This window comes from Diadema setosum, chromosome 6 (genome assembly GCF_964275005.1).
Source record: "Diadema setosum chromosome 6, eeDiaSeto1, whole genome shotgun sequence".
Classification (NCBI taxonomy): Eukaryota; Metazoa; Echinodermata; class Echinoidea; order Diadematoida; family Diadematidae; genus Diadema; species Diadema setosum.
The window spans coordinates 42,520,145-42,545,514 of NC_092690.1; the positions used below are offsets into that span (position 1 = coordinate 42,520,145).

The 25,370-nt window shown below is 36.7% G+C and overlaps 1 protein-coding gene across 1 annotated transcript; it reads right to left on the bottom strand.

The window, feature by feature from the left end:
- Positions 1–2,259: 2,259 nt before the first annotated feature.
- Positions 2,260–25,170, bottom strand: LOC140229817 (SID1 transmembrane family member 1-like). Its single transcript, XM_072310048.1, is given in 10 exon segments — positions 2,260–2,277; positions 10,878–10,991; positions 13,990–14,109; positions 14,622–14,644; positions 14,647–14,726; positions 15,880–15,926; positions 17,941–17,999; positions 21,947–22,064; positions 22,935–23,058; positions 25,157–25,170. Coding segments are annotated over 10 exon segments (717 nt in total).
- Positions 25,171–25,370: the final 200 nt, after the last annotated feature.

Below are 25,370 nucleotides of genomic sequence, written 5' to 3' on the forward strand. Positions count from 1 at the left end.
GGGGGGGGCAGAGTTATTAGAGTTGAAAGTGAAGAGTGTGGACAAGGTTTTTCAGAAATGAAAAAGGGATTCTAAAGACACAACTAATCACACTCTTCTACCAAAAATGTTCGAGATAAACTGCCAAAAAAACACACTTTCCTGCCCGTTTAATGATACAAAGTTTTAGCATAATGTAAAAGAAGACCCGCTCTTTCAGAAAATATGAAAAAGTCAAGTTCGACTAGGTTGATCCATTTAATTTATTTTCAGTCCTCACGCAGAATCAGTGTGTGCGACTTTATGTTCGTTTTGAGGTGCACGGTCACATATAGAAGAAGACACCAGCCAATAATCAAGGCGAGAATAAATACCTAAAGAAACTTGACGCCAGGTAAATTGTTTTTTGTGGGGATACATCTTTCTCCAGACATCTATTAATTTGTTTACTTGAATAAATTTTTGAAAGGGTTGTAAAAGCTTGCGTTTTTGAGAAACGCCCCTAGTATCTATTTGAGGGTTTTGCGGTGTATTCCAGTCTCCTCCACAAATAATCAAATCATTAACTTTCTTAATCTTATTGAACCATACCAATACATTTCTATAAAACATTTGTTTATCTCGTGGTTTTGTAGGAGCGTATATATTTATGAGTAAATAGAAACATTTTTGATAACCTAGCCGGAGAGCAATAAATCTTCCATCACCTTTATAATAAGTATTTATCACTTCTACAGGTAAGTTCTTACGTAATAAAATTGAAACACCTCTGGCATGATTTGAACCATTACAAAAAAATATACGACCACTCCAGTCTTTAACCACTTGTTCTTCTATGTCTTTTGTCCAATATGTCTCCTGAAGACATGCAATATCAGTTTTCTGTGCATGAATCCATGCAAATATTTTCTTTCTCTTCATCTGATCACGCATTCCCCTTACGTTAAGGGAAACAAAATGAAATAAATTCACCTTTTCATTCCATTTTTTGCTTTTTCCTTTTCCATAAGTTGCATTTCGTTTGGCGTTGTCTATTATTATGTTTCGCCATTGTGTTGTGTTCCAGTTTATGAACTATAAGTACTTAAATACTTTCACATTCATCTTTTTTTACTTGTGTTGTTTCCTTTGTTTTTCCTTTTTGCAGTAGTCTTTCCATGTTTGCTTTTGACTGGCGTGGGTGTTTCATTATGATACTTGTATTCATTTTTGTTGAAAATTACGTTATTGAAAGTTCCTTTGGAACTTATGTATTCATGTAAGCGTTATGTATATTGTTTTGCTTTACTTGATATGGAAATAAATAATTTTGAATTGAATTGAATTTGAATTGGGATCTCTTTGTTTTTTCTTGTTTTTAGATATCTCAGTCATTTAAAAAAACGATTTTCATCAAATAAACTTTTGATCCCCCTTAGAATTGTATGCTCTTTAACAAATTTTCATAGAGCGGTTCCTAAATATCTCGCAAAACTTTACAAGCTGAATCATCACCTCAGCCAGTACTGTACAGTCCTTTTGATTGTAAATAAGACATTCAAATAGAGAAAAACCCCTAAACTTCCGTGAGGGGAAGAAACAATAAACCTTGATTACAAGTAAATGGCGCAGCCAAATCCAAACGGTTAGGAAAAAAAAACAATACTATCGAAAGCATATTTACTTATTCTCATGTGATATGCAAAATACATTGAAAGTTGTGAATAATGTTTTGAAAAAGCTCAAGAAAAATATCAAAATGTTGAAAAGAAGTTTTAGTGATATTGTAGATGATCCCAAACAGATATGCAAAATCTTTAACTCCTTTCTTCCCTATAATTTCTGTTTGAGTTCGTTAAAAATATCCCCATAGTGGCCTTAACTCGAAACTCCTTTTTTTATTTCTTTTTTTGTAAATTAAAAGTACCCAATCCTGATTATTTCTATCACAACAAAAAATGATTAATTGTAAAAGAAAGCAGAAAAAATTACGATATATTCTTAATAGTAATTGAGATTAGCAGATTATTTACGTTTTCCACACGTAACATTAATTGATTAAGAACATTTTTATTTGAAATATATTTACAATGTGATTCCCTAGCACATTAAATTCAATCAGCATAATATAAATTATTTTGATGGTTAATTTTGTTGTAGCAAGGACTTGGGTATCCATGGAAGGCCTTGGAATCTTTTACAACCACTCACTTATTTTCCTAACCTGTGGAACACATTTTTACAAAAGTTACATCAGTGTTCTCCATAAATCATATGTTGTTGTTTTTTTAACCATCACCTCTATACACTACTGACTACCTGTAAAAAACAAAAACAAAAACAAAAACTGACTACCTGTAGTTTAAAAAAAAAAACTGTTGCAACTTCGTCAGATGGTACTGACAAAACAAAAGAAATGCTGAATAGTAACCTACTTGATTTGGGTTTGTTATAAGGAATAAAAATCATGAGGACATTATAATATCAAGAAAAGACTTGGCGGTATCCAAGGACTGCAACTTGAATAGATAAATGTATATCAACATTAAAATTCCCTACAACATATGAAGGGTTTGTTTGCAAAAACCGATAAGTCCATTTTTGAAGATTTTGAAGTACGATCTCTGTCACAAAGTACAAAATAATACCTTTTAAATGACATATTGGTCACTACATATAATGGTATATTTTTGAAGTTATGGTCAAAAGAAGCAAAAAATTTCTTATTATTCTCTTTATTTTTCTTGACCTTTAATCGCAAATATCTCCATTTGGCAAATATGGACTTATCGGTTTTTGCAAACAAACTCTTCATATTGTTTCTTGAAAATACAAGTTGACTATATTGAGAATAAATATTTACAGGTTATTTGTCAAGTTGAGCGTAATGCCCCCAATAGAAAAAAAAAATCCGCAATTGAAGAAAGTTAGTTATAAAAATGCAAGCACATTCAAGCAATTCACCATCAGTATGACAACCGTATGAGAGAAGCACAACACGGAGTTCAAGACTAGTGAAGAAGAGCATTTTCGGGGGAACTGCTAGTTTATTGGTACATACTTTCCGTTGACACACATTGTCGACACGAGTTGTTACAAACTTGTCTAGCTGACAACACGATGACTTGCCTAAAACTCTTTCCAAACACTCTCTAAGAACTCTCCTCCAAAAGTCTCTTGTCAAGTTCCTTGCTTCGTCAGAGCAAACGATACTTATACCTCCGTAATCAATGTATTCCTTTAAGTTTATAAAAGTATTCAGGTGATTCAAATTTATGCCAAAGCTATACGGAATTGCTCTTCTTATCAAAGGAGCACATTATATACACATTATTCTTCTTTTATAGGACAACATTACGAAATACTGCATGGGTACACAATCGATACGCCTCATAGAAAATAAGTTTTTTTTTTTATGCAATCTGACAAAATGTTATTAAAGGAGTAAAGGAGGATTCTTAATTTTTAAATGTTTCCCGTCACTAGCTGAAGGAAAAAAATGCTTGATAATTTTAGGTAATGTGAAACGACGACAGATTCGTCTGTTCGCGTAAGTATTCGTTATAAGAGCACGATATTTTGTTGATGAGCATCGAAATAAGATGCGTGAAAGAAAAAATAAGTTTTTGCTAGAACCATGCATAGAGAAAAGTCACTTGCATTTTCTGTGATCGTAATTTGCATTATGCTCCTTGTTGGATATCTTCATATAATCAGCCATGCCGCCATGGATTTGACACTCTTATTGGGCTGATAGATAGTGAGTCAACCTGTCACATAGTTACGTGCATAAATTGTACGGACATATTTCATAGTACACGTGCATATGAAGAGCTTGCTTCCAAAAGGCGCTAAATCCAATTTTTATCGAACTCCATCTTTCGCATGATTCGAACAGATCTTTGTCATGTGCACATAAAGCACTAAAAATTTAATCAAAATTGTTTTAGGAAATATGAAAAAATCAAGCATGAAATTCACGCTTTCAACCAAAAGGCGCTAAATCCATCTTTGCTTTCAACCAAAAGGCGCTATATCCAATTTCTCTATTCCGGTCTCTGATTGGTCAGAGCACGCCAGCTAGGGGTGCTCTGACCAATGAGAACATGCAACACGTACTATTACATGCAGCGATACTGCACTACGTAGTTCAATGGCAATTCTTCACGGTCATGGATCACTACCACTGTTGTCTGTAGTGCTGTACAGAACCATGGCTACCAGTCGAAAGTACATGACAGTTTCATAATGGATGAAAGACCCAAGACTGCCGGTGATCTAAAAAGTGGTACGAAAAGTGGAAAAATGATGCAGTGTTGAAGAAATGCAAGGCTAAGCAGTGGAAATACAGCTGTGAAAGGTGAGTTTACTTATCTGTACGACGCCCAGATTAAGTCAGTCCCATATGTGCGTCTTGGTGTTGGGACCGAGATGGGCATCATACCCTACTTTGAACATGTTGAGTTGATTTATGAGCAACGTAGAATGTCAAATTTGGGTTTTATTACAAATTTTATAATTAATCATTCACTGGGATCAATAATCTGCTGGGGAAAATCGTGAAATGGGCCCCACCATGCACCGGCACCACAAACAGGGCTCGTCGTTGTGCATCAATGTAAATTATGTAAAATTTTATTTTACGTGTTGGCTACCAGCTACCTAGTAAATGTTTACCTGTACAAGGCCGCTGTAGTGTAGAGCTCTAACGTTACAGCTCTATTAAATGTTAGTACAATAAGTTTTAGTAAATTAAACCTCTTGATCTACGGGTTCTGCTCGACGATGCAATACCAAGCAAGGTAAATTTACTACTAGGCCTATAGGCCCCTACTAGTAGCTACTACCAGATATTTATAGGGTGGACTTACAGCAACAGGGCTGCGTGTGTATAAACAGGGTAAATTTACCGGTACTTTTCGGCGATGCAATACCAAGCAAGGTAAATTACCAGTAGGCCTACTACTAACGTATAGGGTGGACTTACAGCAACAGGGCTGTGTGTGTATAAACAGGATACTTTTCGGCGATGCAATGCCAAGCAAGGTAAATTACTACTAACGTTACTAACATAGGGTGGACTTACAGCAACAGGGCTGCGTGTGTATAAACAGGCGAGCCGCTGTGAACCAATACTGACATGCAGTGGTGGGGCCTATTTAACAAGTATGCCGTTAGTTTAGTGTAGGGTTGTATACCTATGGTAAGAATAATCAAGGGTCATGAGGAAGTCTTTCCAAGGATAGAATGAAGGGCAAAATCGTGAAATCGGCCCCACAGCAGTGTGCTTGCACTCGTTCATTTAGCAATTAAGCAAGGTTAGGTTGGGGTTAGGGTTTAAGGTTAGGTGAGGGTTGTACTTATAGTTGAATTGGCTGTTGAATTCGTCGAGGGACATTAGGGAGTCTTTCCAAGAATAAAACATGAAGACCAAAGAAAAAAAAAAAACGGGAGAAAGGGAGGAGTATACTGTGGAAATTGGCCCCGCCTCTGTATCAATTGCTCGTAAACACCGTTTGGTGGGGCCGCATTCACAAGTATTATACTATGGAAGAAAGCCCCAACGCCGTGCCTATGTACCGATGAACGCCACACGGTGGGGCTGAATTCACGAGTATAAACAGGCGAGCCGCTGTAGTATTAGTACTGACATGCAGTGGTGGGGCCTACTTCACGAGTATGCCAAATGAAGTGTATTGCTACATTGTATGCATGGAAACTGGTCCTGTTGCTGTATCAATCATGCATATTAAAGTGTCGTTTGGTGGGGCCACATTCCTCAGTATTAGCCCTGTATTGTGCAAGAAAGCACCATATTGAACACCACATGGTGGGGATGTAACAGGTAAGCTGCCGTATTATTTAGTACTGATGATAGAGAGACAGTGGTGGGGTCCATTTCACAAGTATGTCACTAATTATCTGTTGTAAGGAACTGTGATCAATAAATGAAGTTACCTTGACTCATTTTCTCAGTTAAGTTTTCTGTAGATCTACAGCGTGTAACTATTCAAGTCAGTCTATACAGTACTGCTTATGCTGTGTTGCCATGGTAATGACCTGGTTACCTACTTTTCTAACTGTTCGAGTTGGTCTATGCAGCACGGGTGCATTGCCCTGGTAATGATAGAATTAGAGCCTGTCTTATATTCACTGATGGATCTTATAATCCTGATATTGCATTAGTGTTTTTTTTTTTAATGGTTATATTAAACATTAAAAAATTATGTTAAAAAATCTGTAAATCAAACTAGTCCCTTTCTTTTTGGTCTTTTAGTAGAGTAAGTGTTGCTCCAAATCACTATGGCTGTCTAGAAGCTATTGAGAAATGTATCAAAATTGGAAGTTTGAGGTTGTGTTTGCTACTCCTGGACAGATATTCTAAGCCAACAGTATTAATTACTTTTGATTGAATTCTCTTATTCTTCTCCCAATTCAGGTTAATGGCAAATCATCCTTGGAAGTCATACAACCTACAGCATATCTGCAAGCAGCAAGTGTCACTGAGCTGGCAAGACACCCAACGACCTGCCCAACTCGTTGTCACGCCCAATACATCTGTCCCCCCAGGAGCAAACCTCCCAAGGAGGGAGTGGGTGTCATTAAATCGGATTCGAACCCGAGTTGGGCGTTTCAACGCAGCCATGCATCGGTAGGGGCTACGCCCGTCAGCAGCCTGCCAGTGTGATGCACCAGAACAGACTGCTCAACACATCTTGAGTGAGTGCCCTGATCTCTGCCCTCCTGACAACATGGACCCGACACACCCTACTCCTGAGACTGTAACTTGGCTACAACAACTGAGGGATGTTATTTAGCTGCCGCTGCCTCATACGCAAGAAGAAGAAGAAGCGCACATCGATGACATTTACCATGCCTTATACCAGGAGGGTGACAGGATGCATTCATAGCAGTACATGAAAGGCCAAGATTTCGTGAATCAGAGGATTGTGAGAAATCACAGAGCTTATCGTTCATTTCTGAGCTCATGCATACTGAACCAGACAACGGAACCATCACAGTGGTCTTAATCTCATTGAATGCTGAATCAAGCTTTCTTGAGTACGCCGGTAGGTGCAACGTACTTCGAGTGGCTGTGTGTTTTTGACATCATTAAACTTAAGCTGAGAGGATGAGAAAACATCCCTGGAAAACAACATCAAGGTGATATTGCTTGCATTTAGGCGGTGGACAGGAATTCGGCGAGGGACTAACCAAGTGGCCAGTGCTTTGAATGACTTCCTTGATATTGAATACAGTGGACATCTCTGGCAATGAGGATGAAGCAACAGTGGCCACCAATGATGAACGGAACTCTGACTCGAGCTTATGGCAAGACATTATGATTCCTAGGGCAGGCACTTTAACTAGTTGAGATATTCTGCCATGGACTTGATGGTGTGCATTTCATGCGGTAAACCTCCTGTTTTGGCTGTAAATGACTGAATTTTTACTTTTCAGAAATGAACATGGTAAGAAGACAAAAAAAGACAATGTGATTCACAGTACATATGCCTAGATGTAGGCCTTATTGCTGTTGACTTACGTATAAACAAAGAGTTTTGTCCACAGATGTGCTTTCATGTGCATCTGTTGCCTTCTTAATAAGTACTACAGTTTTAGCAAATTGACAATATTTTTTAAACAGATGTTTGGTTAGTCCAAATCAAAAAGCCTCCAGCAAAGCCTTGCGATGCTTTCTATAGTATTAATAGGTAAAGCATACAATGTGAGGGCTTATATCATAGTGATTTGTTTTCATGTCTGTTGCAGTCAGATTTCTGCATGACAACCTGTATTTTATTCTCACCTGAAGTAAATACTATCAGTCAACATGATTTCACAATCTCTGCAAGTCCTCACTTTCCTTGAGTCACTGTACCTTCTGTATAGACTTCATGATATTCAGTGCAAAGTGTTATTAGTTGTTATTTTATTTGTTGTTGCTGCTGCTGCAGTTGTATTTTGCATGTGTGGAATGTATAATGAATAGATGTACAGTATGCTGCTATTATGAGTAAAATTAAAAGCAGCATGCTGGGAAAGATTTCACATTTTGATGTGTGTGTGTTTTGGTGCATTTGTGTGTGTATGTGTATGTGGGTGTGTGTTTGGGTGGGTGTGTGTGTGTGTGGGTGTGTGTGTGTGTGGGTATGTGTGGCTACTGTGATGCAAATTTATGCAGTTCTCTAGTATTTACCTGGATTGTACATTAATGACATTCCCTAATACCAATGTTATTGAACAACTCAAAAGTATTTCTTCCAAAAGGCGCTAAATCCATGATTTCTTCCAAAAGGCGCTAAATCCGAAAAAATCTGAAATATAAAAATTCATAAAAAATAAATGGTGTGTGCAGGATTTTTTTAATGTGCATTTTTGTTACCTACTGTGATGGCTCTTCCACAAGGAGCATAGAGCTAATGAATAAACAAGCTGTAATATGTGTAATTAAAAAACATCAATTTACTCGAAAGTAGCCGGAATGGATTTAGCGCCTTTTGGTTGCAAGCTCTTCATATGTTTGCACAATATAACAAATGCATACACTCCATATTACCAGCTATAATTTGGTACTAATTAAAGGTACGAAATGGAAAAAAAGGAGGAAATGATTGAAATTAAACTTATATAAGGCGGCATAGGTGTCAAGTATTTTGATGTATAGCAGCGTGTACACGTCTAAATAAGCTAATACATAACTACATCGATACAGGTTTTTTTTCTGTGTTAGCACTGAAATAAATATTTACATATGCAAGTTTCATACATCTTAAAGTACGAAGATCACCTGTCATTTGTGATTTAATTTCACTGTATGAGACTAGTAAAGGTTAGTACGCTTTTCTCAAAAAGCCCCTTTTATTGAAAAATAAAATGGATTTAGGATCTTTGGGAAAAGAACTCAAATGCTGTCCGCAAGACATAACACTTTATTGGCTGAGACAGGAATCCAAGATGACACCACTGCAACTTACATTCCAGTGTGTATACTCAACATACCATATCTATTGGGCTTTGCAAGCTGCTTATGACTATTTTAAACCCTGGTTTGTTTGCTCATTACTGGCTTACACTCATACTGTGGCATGCCATCAGGACAATAACTGAAACTAACATTCAATATGCAGTATTTCATTCAGTTGTTCAAATATTTAATTTCATGCATCACACTATTCTGATGAAAGTGTCGGAATCATTACAATATAAACCTCCTGCCCCGATCTTCACAAACCTTCATTCTAATAATATGTCGCTTATGTATCTCTTATATGTCTTATCAATATGGAATAATCTGATGTCTATTTACAGGTGTTCTACATTCCCTGCACCTACGAATAAGCACTATCCTCATTTTCTCATATAACAGTTATAAACTACAGGATAATACTAGGCATACAGCTACAATGTGAACCACCTTAAAAAACAACAGCAATATTTTCCTATATTCTACACTGAATAACGTAATCATATTTGTAAAAAAAATGTGTGAAATTTTACTTTAAAACCGATAGTCATAAGTTATACATTTTATATGAGGGATCTGCACGGCTAATCACAGCTAAGCTGTGTGCATGCTGACAGAGCAAGGTACACTTTTATAGAAAGTAGAGAGAAGCCGATAAATGACACACAGCAAAGATGAAATCCTCTGTTGATGTCACACCTCACCTGTTCATCTGTTTGTTCAAAAGTTCGGTTCAGATGAGATGACTAATTTGATTCTGATAGCTGATTATGGAATAATGTATTATGATATAATATTTTATGATGTTACAGCACTGTATATAATACATAATATATAGTTATGTATACTTGTGTATATATGTATATTATTATTTATTTATTTATTCATTTTTTTTTTGGGGGGGGGAAACTTGACCAGGTCCGACGACAGAAATGTTTTTCAAATCTCACAAGATAACGCTCTTTACATATGTTAAAGGTGAATTTTACCACTACACCCATGTATTTTTGTATATGTTTATAAAGGTTTAAGGCCTCTCTGTCAGCTAATCGTCATCTCAAACCTTGTGTTACTTCAAAGATACACCGAATATTCGTCTTACTGTGAAAATGAAATAGCAGCTGTAAATATAAAACACAGGCCCACTCAAAAACAACAAACACAACATAAGGCTATACATTTTTCCCCTCAACTTAAAAACTCAATGCATGTCAATCAGAAGAATAGCTGAGAAAAATATTATTTAGAAAGTCTTCCAAATTTGAGAGCGTGACAGCTGCCAAAGTAAAAAACCAGCAACAACAACAGACAGCTGTATTCCTCCAAGCAACTTGGGTGAAGTTCTTGGATGAAGTAAGACTACAAGCCGAGAAGGAATGCTTAGTGCGGTGCGATCATTCCTTGTAGAAGATCTCCTCCGTGATTAAAACACTCTAATTTTTGTTCTTGGTTGATCTTTCAAGTCATCATCCATGTAGAGAATAGACTGAAAGAAAACAAATGAACCTCGTCCCCAATTCAGACATATTAGAGACATAATTATCATTAATGCATTAAACATTTAATCTAATTTAATAAAAAAAACGACCTTGTAACTACACTAAGTAGCACATATTTTATGATACAGCTGTATAAATATGACAGATCTAAGATGCATGAGTCACTAGCATGTTAAAGCTGTGTGCGCCATGGGATGATAAAATAGATAACATGCTGCCGTAGGACATGTTTTCTTATTTGAAAAAAGAATGGAGAACTGAGAAAATAGCAGATTACAAGCTCTTCACGGCAATCTCTTACATCTCCGAAAAAATGGATTTCTTAGATTCATTCCTTGATCAGACATACCTTAAATGTTAGTAAGAGCTACTATGTGAATTTTATTATAAACAGATATAGTAAGAAAGTACATTCCTTGATCCCTAACAGTTTTCAATCTTGATGGACTTACCACAAAAGACAAGAATAAGGCTGCGGCTGACAAGAAGTGCCAGACGTCATGATAGTCAAAGAAGTCTAGAACCACACAGGATTTGTTCATTTCTCTTGACTCCGCTGGTGTGTCCTGGAACAATCAACATGAATTACACCAACATTGTATTATGTGTGCATTGCATATAGACATATTATGAATATTACATACATATTGTTTGTAATCATGCTTAGAATGATGGCAAATGGTATGATTTTTATATTTCAGAAGTATGATATACGCGTAAGAATTGAATTTATTTTCTATTTCTTCTTCATTTTGATACATAATGTATTTCCGTTGATGAAATGATGTTGTATTTTTGTATTGAATTTAATAATTGATTTGTGTATATGAAGGCAATTCCTCAGAAGATTGGTATTATACGACATTACGTTATTCATCTTGGCACATTATGCCATTAAGATATTATTATTGATCTGTTGGTAGAGCCTGATAGAGGCCTGATGACTGGCCGAAATCCCGATTAAAAGGGAGAACAAGATCGAGAGCAACGTCCGCCTCAAGTCTAATTTCTTTCAATATAATAATATAGGCCTACATAATTACATGTCGTTTGCTGATGTAGTTAAGCTAAATGAACATTTCATCAGGAAATATTTTCAGTGTGTGTGTGTGTGTGTGTGCTTACAAAACCAATAACACGAAATATAACACAAACACACACACACAAACATAGAAGAGAACCCTATCCAATCAAACCCTCTATCTTGACGGAATTAAAACTACTCTGCCTATATTTCTCAGAAATGTCCATAATGCATGAACATGATTACATGTATTGCATCTTACATGCTCCACGGCGAGTGCTATTGAAGGTGAAACAGATTTACAGGGACATAAACCGAAAGAATACATTACACCCCCAGAGTGAGGGATATACTGTAAGTGAACAAACACAACAACAACAACAACAACAACAACAACAACAACAACAACACACACACAACGTAGATCAAAATGCTTAGATTTTAAACGTTTAGATTTCAAAGGAATATTTTCCGTTTAAGTCCTGTAATATCAGGAAGTGCGACATTTTCTTGGCTTTGTGATTCAAGGTTACATAAAAATGTAAGAATAAGTAGACATGATTTTCTGAAATACCATCACACACGATAACATAATGTTACACAGCTAAAGCATTTTAGAACGTGGCGGGAAATATTCCATGCAGTTTATCAGTGTAGGTGTAATGGGTTACATTTGCTGTAGCTACTATGAAATACAAAATGGTAATTCAAACAAACTATATGATATTTTGTGTCAAAAATATACTGTTATAAAACATTGTAAAAGGATTCTGTAATAGGCAATTTGATACAAGTTTTTACTAAACAATCGTGTTTACTAAAACGTCCTTTCAATTTATGTAATCAATACATTACACTTACCTTTTCTTTTTCCTGGAACATTTTTCTTTGTTTCACGTATGTGTATCTCACTGAATGAGAGATAAAGAATTACTCCTACTTCATTCCTTTGCATATCTATTTACACCTTCAATAACACGTGTCAGTAATAGGTAATAGAGAAGAATCATGTTTTGCAATACATAATTTCCTCAAGATTCAGAAAGAAGAGTCGGCGACACGGTAATGTAAGAACTGCACGAAAATTATGGGTTAGGTCCTACTTCTAACTACACACTTTCACAGTTCATCCAAGGAGGAACTTCCTTGGATCATCATGCCCTGATACTTGTTAGATAATACAGCGCAATGCGCATTTGATCAAAGTCAGGATAATTTTTCATCCATGGATGAAAAAAGGTCAGTGACTCAAGTGACCTTGCACATTGTCAACCACATTCATCCAACCATCACAACAAGGCCACGAAAGGACACTATTCTGACGAAGGAAATTTCACTTTGATTGAATCAACAAACCACTGCAGACGAAATGATATACTTGAGGTAGCTGAGTATTAAGAAAAAAAAAATACACCAGACCTCACATCAAGTATAACTATCAGAAACCTTTATGAACTAAGTGTAATTGTTGTGCAAAACATTGTTTGATGTTTGATGATGAGATCACACCTACCTCCCAGGCTGCCACCCTAAAACGGGGATATAAGAACCTACCTCCCAGGCTGCCACCCTAAAACGGGGAAGTAAGAACCTACCTCCTAGGCTGCCACCTTAAAAAGGGGAAGTAAGAACCTACAGCCTATAGGCTGCCACCCTAAAACGGGGATATAAGAACCTACCACCCAGGCAGCAACCCTAAAACGGGGATATAAGAACCTACCACCCATGCTACCACCCTAAAAAGGGAAAGTAAGAACCTACAGCTTATAGGCTGCCACCCTTAAACGGGGATATAAGAACCTACCTCATAGGCTGCCACCCTAAAACGGGGATTAAGAACCTACCTCCCAGGTTACCAACCAAAAACGGGGATATAAGTACCTACTTCCTAGGCTGCCACCCTAAAACGGGGATATAAGAACCTACCACCCAGGCTGCCACCCTATAACGAGGATATAAGTACCTACTTCTTAGGCTGCCACCCTAAAACGGGGATATAAGAACCTACCACTCAGGCAGCAACCCTAAAACGGGGATATAAGAACCTACCACCCAGGCTACCACCCTAAAAAGGGAAAGTAAGAACCTACAGCTTATAGGCTGCCACCCTATAACGAGGATATTAGAACCTACCTCCCAGGCTGCCACCCTAAAACGGGGATATAAGTACCTACTTCCTAGGCTGCCACCCTAAAACGGGGATAAAAGAACCTAACACCCAGGCTGCCACCCTATAACCGAGGATATAAGAACCTACCTCCCAGGCTACCACCCTAAAACGGGGATATAAGAACCTACCACCCAGGCTGCCACCCTAAAACGGGGATAAAAGAACCTACCTCACAGGCTGCCACCCTTAAACGGGGATATAAGAACCTACCTCCCAGGCTACCACCCTAAAACGGGGATATAAGAACTTACCTCCCAGGCTGCCACCCTAAAACGGGGATGCAAGAATATACCTCCCAGGTTGCAACCCTAAAACGGGGATGTAAGAACCTACCACCCAGGCTGCCACCCTAAAACGGGGAAGAACCTACCTCCCAGGCTGACACCCTAAAACGGGGAAGTAAGAAGAAGATGAGAGCAGGTATCCAGAGAAAGATTGTCGGAAGGATGAACTTGATGACAACGCGGAGAATGTCTTCTCGATAGATGAGCTGAAACAAGATTAAGTAATTGTTAGAAACAAAAATGCTGAATAAGTGTATCTTCACACGGAAGTACAGCTGTACTGTGTATCTAACTTCCGTATGATAACTCGGTGATCATCCTTTGCTAACATTTTGCTAACATTTTGTTATTTTTGTGACGAACCTTAATAATGTTAATTTCATCATAGAATTATCATTGTTTGTTCTTTAAAACAAAATGGTGATGGAATGAAAGTGATATGGGCAAATGAATTGCTATAAGACGTACAATTAATTATCTAAAGGTGAATCTAATTAGCCATTACAGTCTTCAGAAGTGAAAGTTTGAAGACACGCATACATTACTTAAAATGTGGAAAATTGAGCTGATAAGGATATCAGAAAGAATACAGGTATGATGTGATGCACCTAGTTTATAATAGCAAGATCTAAGTTTGATTTGTCGAGTGTCATGACTCATGGCCCCCATTTACAGAACTTTACTGAAGGTAGCCGGAGGTCTTCTAGAGAAGACTTACCTTCATAATGACGTAGTAGGAAGGTAGAGCAGCATGTTGACAATCATGATGGCAAGAAGAAAAGTGGAGAAGTCATCGGGGGTCATCACCAGGCCTGCGATACTCCTAAACATAGGAGAGAGGGAACATCACTTAACACTATTGTATCATACGTTTATGAAGGTGAAATGTCGAGTGTTTCAAACCAATACTTATCAATATAGGCTGTTTTAAAGGGCCCTGAAATCTAAATACATACTGATTTGTGTTGATTTATGATACCCTCAACATCACTTTTGCGGTGAAACGAATATTAAGAAACATTCCATAAATTTTTAAGGATTTTCTCTTCTATTTTTCCTCAGATTACTTCGAACACCCACCAAAAATCCTTCCAAACTAATATTCTTGAGATGATCTCATCTGTCAATCATTGGTAAGGTACTGAAATGTTTAACAAAAGACATTGGAATGCACCATCCCCTCGACTCGGCATAACTTGCGTGCTCCCTCGCCATGTCTTTTGTTTCGAGGGGAAGGTGCATTCCAATATCTTTTCTTAAATATTTCAGTACCTTAGCAATGTATGATCATTTAAACATCGTGATGGATGTCATAATAGGCGTTTTCACATCAGCCCGATGTTTCGAAATAGCGCACTATTTTCTGCGAAAAATATCTCGAGCTTGGATTTTTATCGGGCTGATGTGAAAACGCCTATGTCTTGGTAGAATTATTCTCCCATGACCCAACATTTTTTGGTACCCTCTTTAGTTAGATTTTTACTTGCGTGACTGAATGAAAGACAATCTTTACAAGAATGCAAAATCTCAATTGCGCTAAGTGCCTGGGTGGAGACTAAAACAAATTTGAAAGAATCTGTAACCTGTCGTAGTTTTTAGAATGATAAAGTGGCAATTTTCTAACATTCGCTACCACCACCACCACCACCACCACCACCAAGTGTGTGTGTGTGTGTGTGTGTGTGTGTGTGTGTACAAATCTTACAGCTTCTTTCAAAATTTGCTTAAATCTTTATAGCCAACTACACGGCGCCAGTGAAATTTTGCAGTCTTGTAAAGATTGTCTGTTATTCAGTCATGAATGCAAAGCTCCGAAATGAATAGGGTAGCAAATGATGCTTGGAGAATAGCTCTACCAAGACATTTCATGAAGTCCATGATTGAATTATAATACTTTAAACAAGATAACTTCAAAGTGACGGAACTTCTTTTTTTTTTTTTTACTGACTGACTCTGTAGTTAAAGGTTGTTCTTACAATGCTAGGTTTACTAGTAATCCAACCGAAAAGAGTGCAAGCCGTTTCTGAAAAGAAAAGAAAAGAGCAAAGATCAATGTTTTAGTGTATCAATGTGAGATGATTTCTGTCTGGTTTTATCTGACAAAATATCATGATTAAAAGAAACAAATGCCTTTCTTAACTCTAGAATTATCCTATCATTATATTTCTATCATCCAAGACATTTACAACTTCATGAACAAATTTTGCAATGGCAGAAGATGTGGAGTGACGGCCCGAAATACATACAGTAGTGGTTATTTGTAACCGTATTGCAGTTATAAAAAAAAACAAACAAACACACGCAAAACAATGGAGGTATAAACACACTTTTCTACAATTTTCGAAACATTAGTAAAATTGACAAAGTGCGACAATTCGACATCTGTTCTTTATCACCACCTTTAGAAATCGGAAAACTTTCGCTATTTTCATTTGATCAGGAAAGCACATGTCCATATGATAAATTGATTATAGCACAAATTGTGACAAACAAAGCACGAAAAAACTTTCGTTACAAAAACTACATCTATTACCAAAACCAAGACTATTATCTCCAAATTACACACAATCTCAATAATCTCTTTAGGAGTGCATGACATGAAAGAGGAACTTGCTTAATTTTTATGAACATATAGCATACATTTATCATACTCTATTTCATGACATTTTCCTACCACACTATGTCCAATTGGTAAAGTATTCACTAAATGTATTGCATATTGCACATTGCCCAGTAATTTCTTTATCATTCCAACGAACAGTCGTGGATTAAGCGATTTTTTTTTTACCTCCAGAGCCAATTATGCTTTTCATATTGCCAGCAGCTTTTAAATTTCTTGTTGAAATAAAATCTGTTTGCGTTTTTACTTTTTTGAGTAACATTGTTTCGTAACAGTTATATTCATCATATCTGACTTCAGTCATCTGTCATTGCGTTTTCTGATATTTGATACCAATCTAATAATACATTTTGAAGGACATAACTGTCTTAAGGCCTTATTGAACCATGGCTTATTTCTGAACCTTTTTCTTCTATTTTCTTTAAAACATAAACACAAATCATGAAATAACAATGAGAATAATATTCGCTATTCCGGAGGTTCGTTCTTCCGAAAATGAAATAAGGTGTGTAGTTTAAAAAAAGATTTATTATTACGCACCCCCTTTACATTTTCGGATTAAGAACCTATATTCATAGTTCATGCAATATACATTTTTAAGAACCAATCTCCTCCTCTCGCGGGTGCCCCCCCCCCCCCCCTGTGGCGGTGACTGATGCTTAGATTAGGCCAGGGTCAAGAAACAGGTGTATATAGCTTTGGTTTTTAAGTCCTTGATTGCCAAGATATACACTGGCATTGTCTACAGGGGTGTAGCTTCTTCAAACGAGAGATTTGCCTAATGACCTATTTTGGAAAGATGTTTGAGTAAGATGTATCTTAACTCTTTATGTGAAATGTTCAGACGGACGGGTCAGATCACAACCCATCTCAAAACGATCAATAATCGCAGAATTGCCGAAAAACAATAAAAGCTGTACTCAAAATTCCATTCCTTACAAAGAAAGCTTGCATTGCCTGGGGATCAAACACCGTTGTTCCAAAATGGATTTTGCGCGAAAATATTTTAATATCTGTTATGTATGCAAAGGTCATTCATTCCAGCCCTACTTCCAAGGAAAGAAAATAATCAAAGCTTTTTCATGAGACTTACATAATAACAAGGCTTTGAATTTTCTCTGTCGGTAACTTTACTCCTGTGCATGAGCTACATTTTTACTAAACGTGTTATTTCTTTCAAAGACAAACATAAAAAAAAAGAAGAACCAAACTCATACATTGTGGTCCTAGAGTGATATGGGGGCCTACACAATTGCACAGTCACATAGACTTAACTTTACATGAAATGTTTATATGTGTGTGTTTCTGTGTGTGCATGTGTTTGTGTTATTGTGTGTGTGTGTGTGTGTGTGTGTGTGTGTGTGTGCTCGCAGAGAGATACATGGCTTACAGTACTGTACCTGATTTCTATACATACCTTGTCCCTTGGATGGGAACACTCCTGTATGCTTCGAATTATCTTGAAAGGACCCTTGTCTGTGCGAAAAGAGAGAGTGATAAAAAGTAAAATATTTAGCATAAACAGGAAGGATAAATGTAGGACCTTTGATGAAATTCGATAGAATTCGATAAATCTTGTGAAAACTTCTCTAGATTTCCAATATTGAAATCCGGAATGGACTGACGGACAATCTAAAAACCCAAAAAAGAGTATTACATGAACGACTCTCCTATTTTTCTAACTGGTATTCAATGGTCTTGCGCCTATTGTATGAGTCCCATAATCCATTTTCCTTGGAGTGTACCTTGGAGAATTCAAACATATTTGTCACCATCTCCATCATTCCTGCTTTGACATTGAAACAGAGTTTAAAATCGCAAGGAAAGCTCAAACTGTACTTTCCTTTGAATTAGATTAAAAGTTTACGGATTAGTATTTTGACACACCACCTCAACTCATGCTGATAAAACCAATCTCTCTGGTATTATGGTTAGCTTGAAGGTGAGTCAAGGTACCCTCCCATCATACTTCACGTTTGCTTTCAGAAACACACGCTGGTTCAAGAGACAGTCCTAATTTCTTGGTAGGCAACAAGATATTCACCTCAGCTGTGAACTATATCCTCTACGATACCCCCTGTCACTTACAACTCACCCACCTTCAACCCCTTCCAAACTGTGCAGACTCTGATGGCGCGAACACACAATGCATGCAATTACTGATCTACGCGATGATCCCTTCGACCGGGGTCAAACTGTATTGTGATTCATGCAGTGTCTTTCATACGTTTCATATCTATATGCGAGTATATCTATACCAACTTATTGCATTCCAATGCTGAAATTTGAAAGCGGGTTTTCGAATCTGCAGAGAAAGAATATGGTTTTGTTATGTTTTCTTACGAATTTCATACGTTTATTGATCTTCAACGAAACAAATATAGGGACATGTAGTCCCCCCAAAATCCGAAGAAAGAATAAGCGAGACCAGCCTTCCTCAGAGTCTGTAGGGGAATTTACTATTATCAACCACAATTTATAATCTTGTAATATAATAGCCTGTTAAAATGGGCAACTTACTGAACTTGACGAATGGCGCATAGTATACCCGGGCACTAAGAAGAACACACGTTATCATGTGGACAATGAAGAAAACTGCATAAAAACCGTAAGGCTTAGTTTTCCGCTTGAAATGCGCTGAAGTAAACACCTGGAAGAACAAGGAAGACAAGCAGAGATGATGAGAGATTTCATTTCTATTTGATTTTTCCTATTGTTGCATTCTGTTCACTAATATATGATAGAAACGCAACTTTCAATAATATGCAAAGAGCAGGGCAGCGGAAAACAGGATAAAAAGTATTTAGACAGACGAAATACCAATACTGTATCCAGCAATCTAAACGCAACGAAGAAGTCCAGCCTCACATCCCTTTGAAAGAAACAAATTCCATCCCAAATCATACAATAAGATTCTTTCATTAGATATTTGCATTGAATAATCTCCAATAGGGCCTATAGGACGAAAAATATAATTTCAACATTAAAAAATAAAGTTGTGGCATTTAACCCAACATTTAACCCTTAACCTTTAACCTACCTAGGAAAATCATAAAGGCAATACATGGATATAAAGTTTCATGAAAACATCTTCAGCCATTTGAAAAAAAAAATGAAGCATTGCATAATACAATGTGCGGTAAAATAATGACAGAATTTGACTATGATCTTTGACCTTTTACTCTAAACTAACGCAACGAACGTCCATTTGGTCAACTTTCGCTCATAAATACATTATATTGCAAGTTTCATATGAATATCTAGACGCTTCTCCGAGATAAGGAGAAAAAAAATGAAATTTTAGCATTCTCACACCATCTTGACCTCTGACCTCATGGTCCAAACCTTCCCTTGAGAATATTAATTTGGTGATACATAGATGTACTAAGTTTCAGGAAAAAATACAATCGTGAGATAAATGCATAAAGTATGGGTAAAATAGAGAAATTCTAAGAATTTGGCCTTGACCTTTGACCTTCAGAATATACAAACGAGAATTGATAGGCACAGTTTACCTTTTGTCCATTCATGCATGAAATATGTCAAGTTCTATTTTGATATTTCAAGCTGTTCTTGAGCAAGAAATAAGTATAAGATTCTCACAAACCCTGGATATAAGTGTTAAATACTCACAAATCCAAGAAAGCCAATGTAGAGAATAGAAGCAAAGCCGAGGAAGGCATGGTAGGCTTTGGCAGTTATGTCTGGATGTCTCTGTTGGTACATCGTGAGTATCCCAAGACATGCTATTACGTACATGTAAGCCGTATCTAGGTCAAAGCCAACAAAACATCAGCTTTGCAACATCGTAAAGGTTGTACAACATCACTTTTGGAGTTTATCAAATATAATCAAACAACAAAGATAGCATGCATAAAAGTAAAATACAATGAAAAACTACAAATCATTACAGCAATACATTGCCCAGGACAGGTCGACCGTATAAGGAACACATAGGACAATTTACAATTATGCACAGATTAGACATACAGAAATCCTAAGTAATACTAGCGCGTGATATGCAATAATTAGATACTTATATAGCCCTCATATGGAAGGAGACGAATTAATACAAAACGTAAAATTTAACGTGAAACATCAAGATTTGCTCGTGAGCATATACTATGTCAAACAAATCAGCCATTTGTTCCAACGGTATGATAGTGAGTGTATGAAGTCTGCTGAAGTAACATCTCCTGGATGCAAAAAAGTCGTATACTATACACCGAATGGACGGACAATGAACGACAAATACACACACACACACGCACACACAAACATACACACACATCCGCACGCACGCACGCACAAGAAATGTCATTACGGCGATTTGTATAATTCTGTCATAACTTTTCCCATGCAGTAGGTCAGCAGTTCGTCTTGACAATGTTTCACATAACTGACAAATAATGATGACATGTTTGTCTCAGATGTGCTCAGTGTTTATTTTCCTATGACTAATGTTCACTGAAATAGATGTCTGTATCGTTTAAGAGCATGTAAACATTGTCACTCGAACTTAAGCCTTTATCTTTGATCCCATGGCAAACAAATCAGCCATTTATTCCAATGGTAGTGACTGTATGAAGCATGCTGAAAGTAACATCTCTTGCCCATGATGCAAAAATATCGCATAGTATACATTGAACAAACTGATACACAACAGATAATTAACGAGAAAAAAACACCACACACACACAACACACACATACACACAAGAAATGTCGTTATGGCGATGTGTATGATTCTGCAACATCGCATTATTTTTACAGTAGATCGTGTTTTTTTTCAGTGATCACTTACTGGTACCATCCATTTCTTATGGATGGTACCATGGATTCTTATGGATCATTTGACCATTGACTCTTGACCCAATGACCCCACAGTTCCCAAATAAATAACTGCCAGTTGTTACTTATTACTTATACATATATGAAGTACCAATATGATAGTATCATAATGATATTACCTTGAGCCATATCGAAGGTTTGGCGAGGAAGGTGAAATTTTAGCATATTCACTCGACGTTTGATCTTTGACCTTTGACCCCACTGCCAAAAACTTTCTACCGAGAAGCTCTATCAGGTTATACATGTATACACTATGGGCTTAAAGAAACTAACTGCAGGCATTGTAGGAAAAAAATGGTAACATAAGTGGTATCTTAAAAATCTGACCTTGACCTTTGATTTTTAGCCACTTCGTCCCCTTATAGGTACATGTGCCAAGGTTCATTACAATATCTTAAACGGTTTTTGATTACGCGGCTATCCTCAAAATTGACTTCTATACAAAAAGACGGACGGATAAACGAACGGGGGACGGACTCAAAAACATCGCGTCTCTGGTGACTTTTCGTTGCGCAGACATTAAAAACTGATTCAGGGTATATCCAAAACAATCTGCTGACTCTCTATACTCACCAAACTGGTAGTTAGCTCTGTTAGGACACACATGGTAGGATGCACTCATTACACCTTCCATGATAAGGGCGTAGCCAAGGGCATAGAAGAGCCCATAATGTTCAGGGATACCATTTTCCTGCAGATTGTACATGCATAGTAATATTTTATCATCGTTTTTGTTTATTCCCGTTTCTAGGAGGAAATACGACATACACAGTATATCGATGCCTTCGTTAATTGGAAGCGTTAAACAGAAAACTGTGATAAATCTTTTAATATTTTCATTCGAGGTGCTTGAACAGAGTTTGATAAATATTGTGATCCCAACGACGCATTCCACACACTAATACAAAGAGCATGCTTCAACCAGGTGTCAACTACAACATAATTTGCAGAACCTGTTCCTATGTTCCTCGCAAGAAATTTCCACTGTTGCAATAGTAAACAATTAACAGTAAAAATATAAGAAAATCCAAGAGCAATCTTAGCTATCTGAGAAAGGAACTTTATTTCTGCAACCCTACATGACATATTTCCTGCATGGTATGCTCTTCTTCTGAGTATCAGCTCATCTGAAAAATCCATTCTAACATTAAAAAAGAAAAAAAAAAACGTATCTGATATCACACTCGCTTGCTTCATGTGCTGGTAAAATATGTGTTGGATATCTTTTAATTGTCGTTTCAACTTTAATGTTACCATTCTAATCATGTAATTCCTTCTATACTTGTCTCTCAAAATAGGTAACCGGACTAATTGCGTATCACAAGTGCTGCGTTTGTCAATATTATTCATTGAAGCAGTCGGAATATCAACTGTAAATTGAAAACTCAAAGGGGAATAAGTACTGCTGTTAACGATGCACAATTCTTCTGACAATTGTAACGAAGAACACATGAAATGTGTGTCCGCAGGAAGATCAAGTGTATAAAGTCTTCGGATACATTTGCATAACCAGAATTAAAAAAAAAAAAAAAATGTCTCGTATATAAATGGATAGACATACCGTCTCACTAATGCATACTTCCTTCAGACGTTTCTTGTGGATCAATTCTCTCCTCAGGACCAAAAGTAGAAATAGAACTCCTAGGACCACATAGCCAATGTTGCCGAACACGTTGTTGAAGGCACTGTCAATGACATGAGTGACATAGAGACTTTGTTTCCTTGCTTATCAACATCATTACCATTACATCCTCAAATCAGAATTGTGAATTGATAATCAAAGATATCCTTTTTTTTTCATTATCTGACAAAGAAAATTGATGTGGCCAGAACTGAGGAAGCTGTCAGAATGTTTTCTTCACAAAATTTTGAAAACTATTGCAAAGCGAACACGTATTTGCAGAAACTCAAATGGCATTTTTGAAAATACAATATAATGTTCCTGTACACTTTTGAAATGAATGTAAATAATTTTACAGCTACTTGAAAATATCAAAGTCTATTATTCAACGGCTTGTGTTAGAGAAATTTGTTTTGTAAGTGTGACTTTAATACTAGTATTTTTTTTTTTGGGGGGGGGGGTAATAAAGGTCGGAGTCAGCCAGATGTGTAATACCTTTGTTTCATAGACTTTTCACTATATCTTATAGCTCCTGTTTCATTACCTTAACCCCCAAAACAGCTTTGCACACTTGAAGTTATAATAGCAGTAATCTTCGTTTCCTGTAATTTTGATGACCTGCGGACGAATAATATCAAACAAACTATCAAAGAAACAAATAAACAAACGAAAGGATGTCATCATATATCAATTCTCTGTATTTGGGTCATCATAAAGACATGGTACAAGAAATAAAGATCAACAGAAACATTGTAATCAATATAATTTATATTATTCACACTTAATTATCAAGGCAATACACAGCAGCACTAAAGGATTATGATCAAATAATTTTCTGATAGTCAATCCCGTTACTTTACTCAACCCTGGCTCTCCCCTTCAAGGTCAGGTAATGACCTACACACTGTGCTCTATAATCGTGTACATCTGGATTCTTTTCTTACAACAATTTCTCAACAAAGATTAAAGAATTCATGATTTCAAAACTAAATGTAAGTTCAGATTGAGAACATTTTTTTTTTCTAGAAGCCTTGTCAGAATGATCGTATGAGATAGTGGCTACACCCAGAAAAAGAAATCATAATTATATTTAGTTGATTTTCTCCCTGTCTTATTATGTCTTGTAGAGTTGGAGGCTCAGTTTGGTCAATGTCGCATTATATGGTTCTGTTGTTAGTTTTGTTTGTTTGTGTGTTTTTACAGCATTAAACATACAACACTCTGCTAACAGAAAGCTGCCAGAGAATGGATTTTCCCTCTCATATGAATTCACTTGTGTTTGCCCATTTACCTTCAAAATGTTTTGGATTGCGAATGACATTACTCTATCATGCAAACAAACGAACAAAACCAAATCAAAAGTTCATTTTCAGACCCTATAATTCATACCTGTTGGTATCTCACGACAAGTTGGACAACAGGCAGAGCAAAGAAGAGAGAAACAATGATGACCATCCAGGTGTAGAGTTTGTATTTCTTCTGTAGGTAGCTAGGATTCTTAGTGTAAAGGTCGCTCACGAACTGTATGTTCTGATAAGAGAAAGATTCGAGATATATATTCATTTGACTATAGATAAATTTAATATCAATATATGTAAAAAAAAGTATGTGGTCAAGAGTAATGAAATAAAGACAGCCGTTCACTGTAAAAAAAAATATGATTACTCCTGCATTATTCCCTTGTCCTTCCCTTTGTTCTTTACCGACATATATCTGTGCTGATCAGTGTACATCAGCGGAGGCCGGGGTTATGATACATTATGCAGGAGTGAATTTTCAATTGATCTAATCCATTCATAGAACCTTGTTCATATATCACATTGCTGCTTCGAATGCTGGCAAAGAGTTCTAAATGGGCAAGGTATGTGTTTCTATAAGTATGTCATGAAATTATTCTTCAGACTCTTGTCAGAAAAGACGTAAATCTCAAATCTTACACTATATCATGATGTATGTACACCTATGAAAATCTTTAAAAAAAAAGAAATAGAACAGAGCATTTTTTCACACTCCCACATATAAAACAGGCCTAGTTTCTAATAACCATTTATGTTCCAGATTAATATATATTTCACAGTTAGCAAATTAAAGGTAGAGTGAATGCAGTACTGAGTAATTACAGCACACGTGTAGTCTAGTTCTCAAAACCTCACTTCTGTTACCTTTGTAGATCCATCTTCCCCTTGTCTCTCCACTGTCTCTGGGGTTGTATCTATATTACACGGATAACAACGATCAGTGGTATGAACTGGCGTAGTCTCTGATCAAGCCCTTTAGGTAACCAAGCTTACGTCAATACACATGTAATAAATGTATGATATATGCCATATTATACTATGTCATACTATATATATAATTATATATATATATATAATA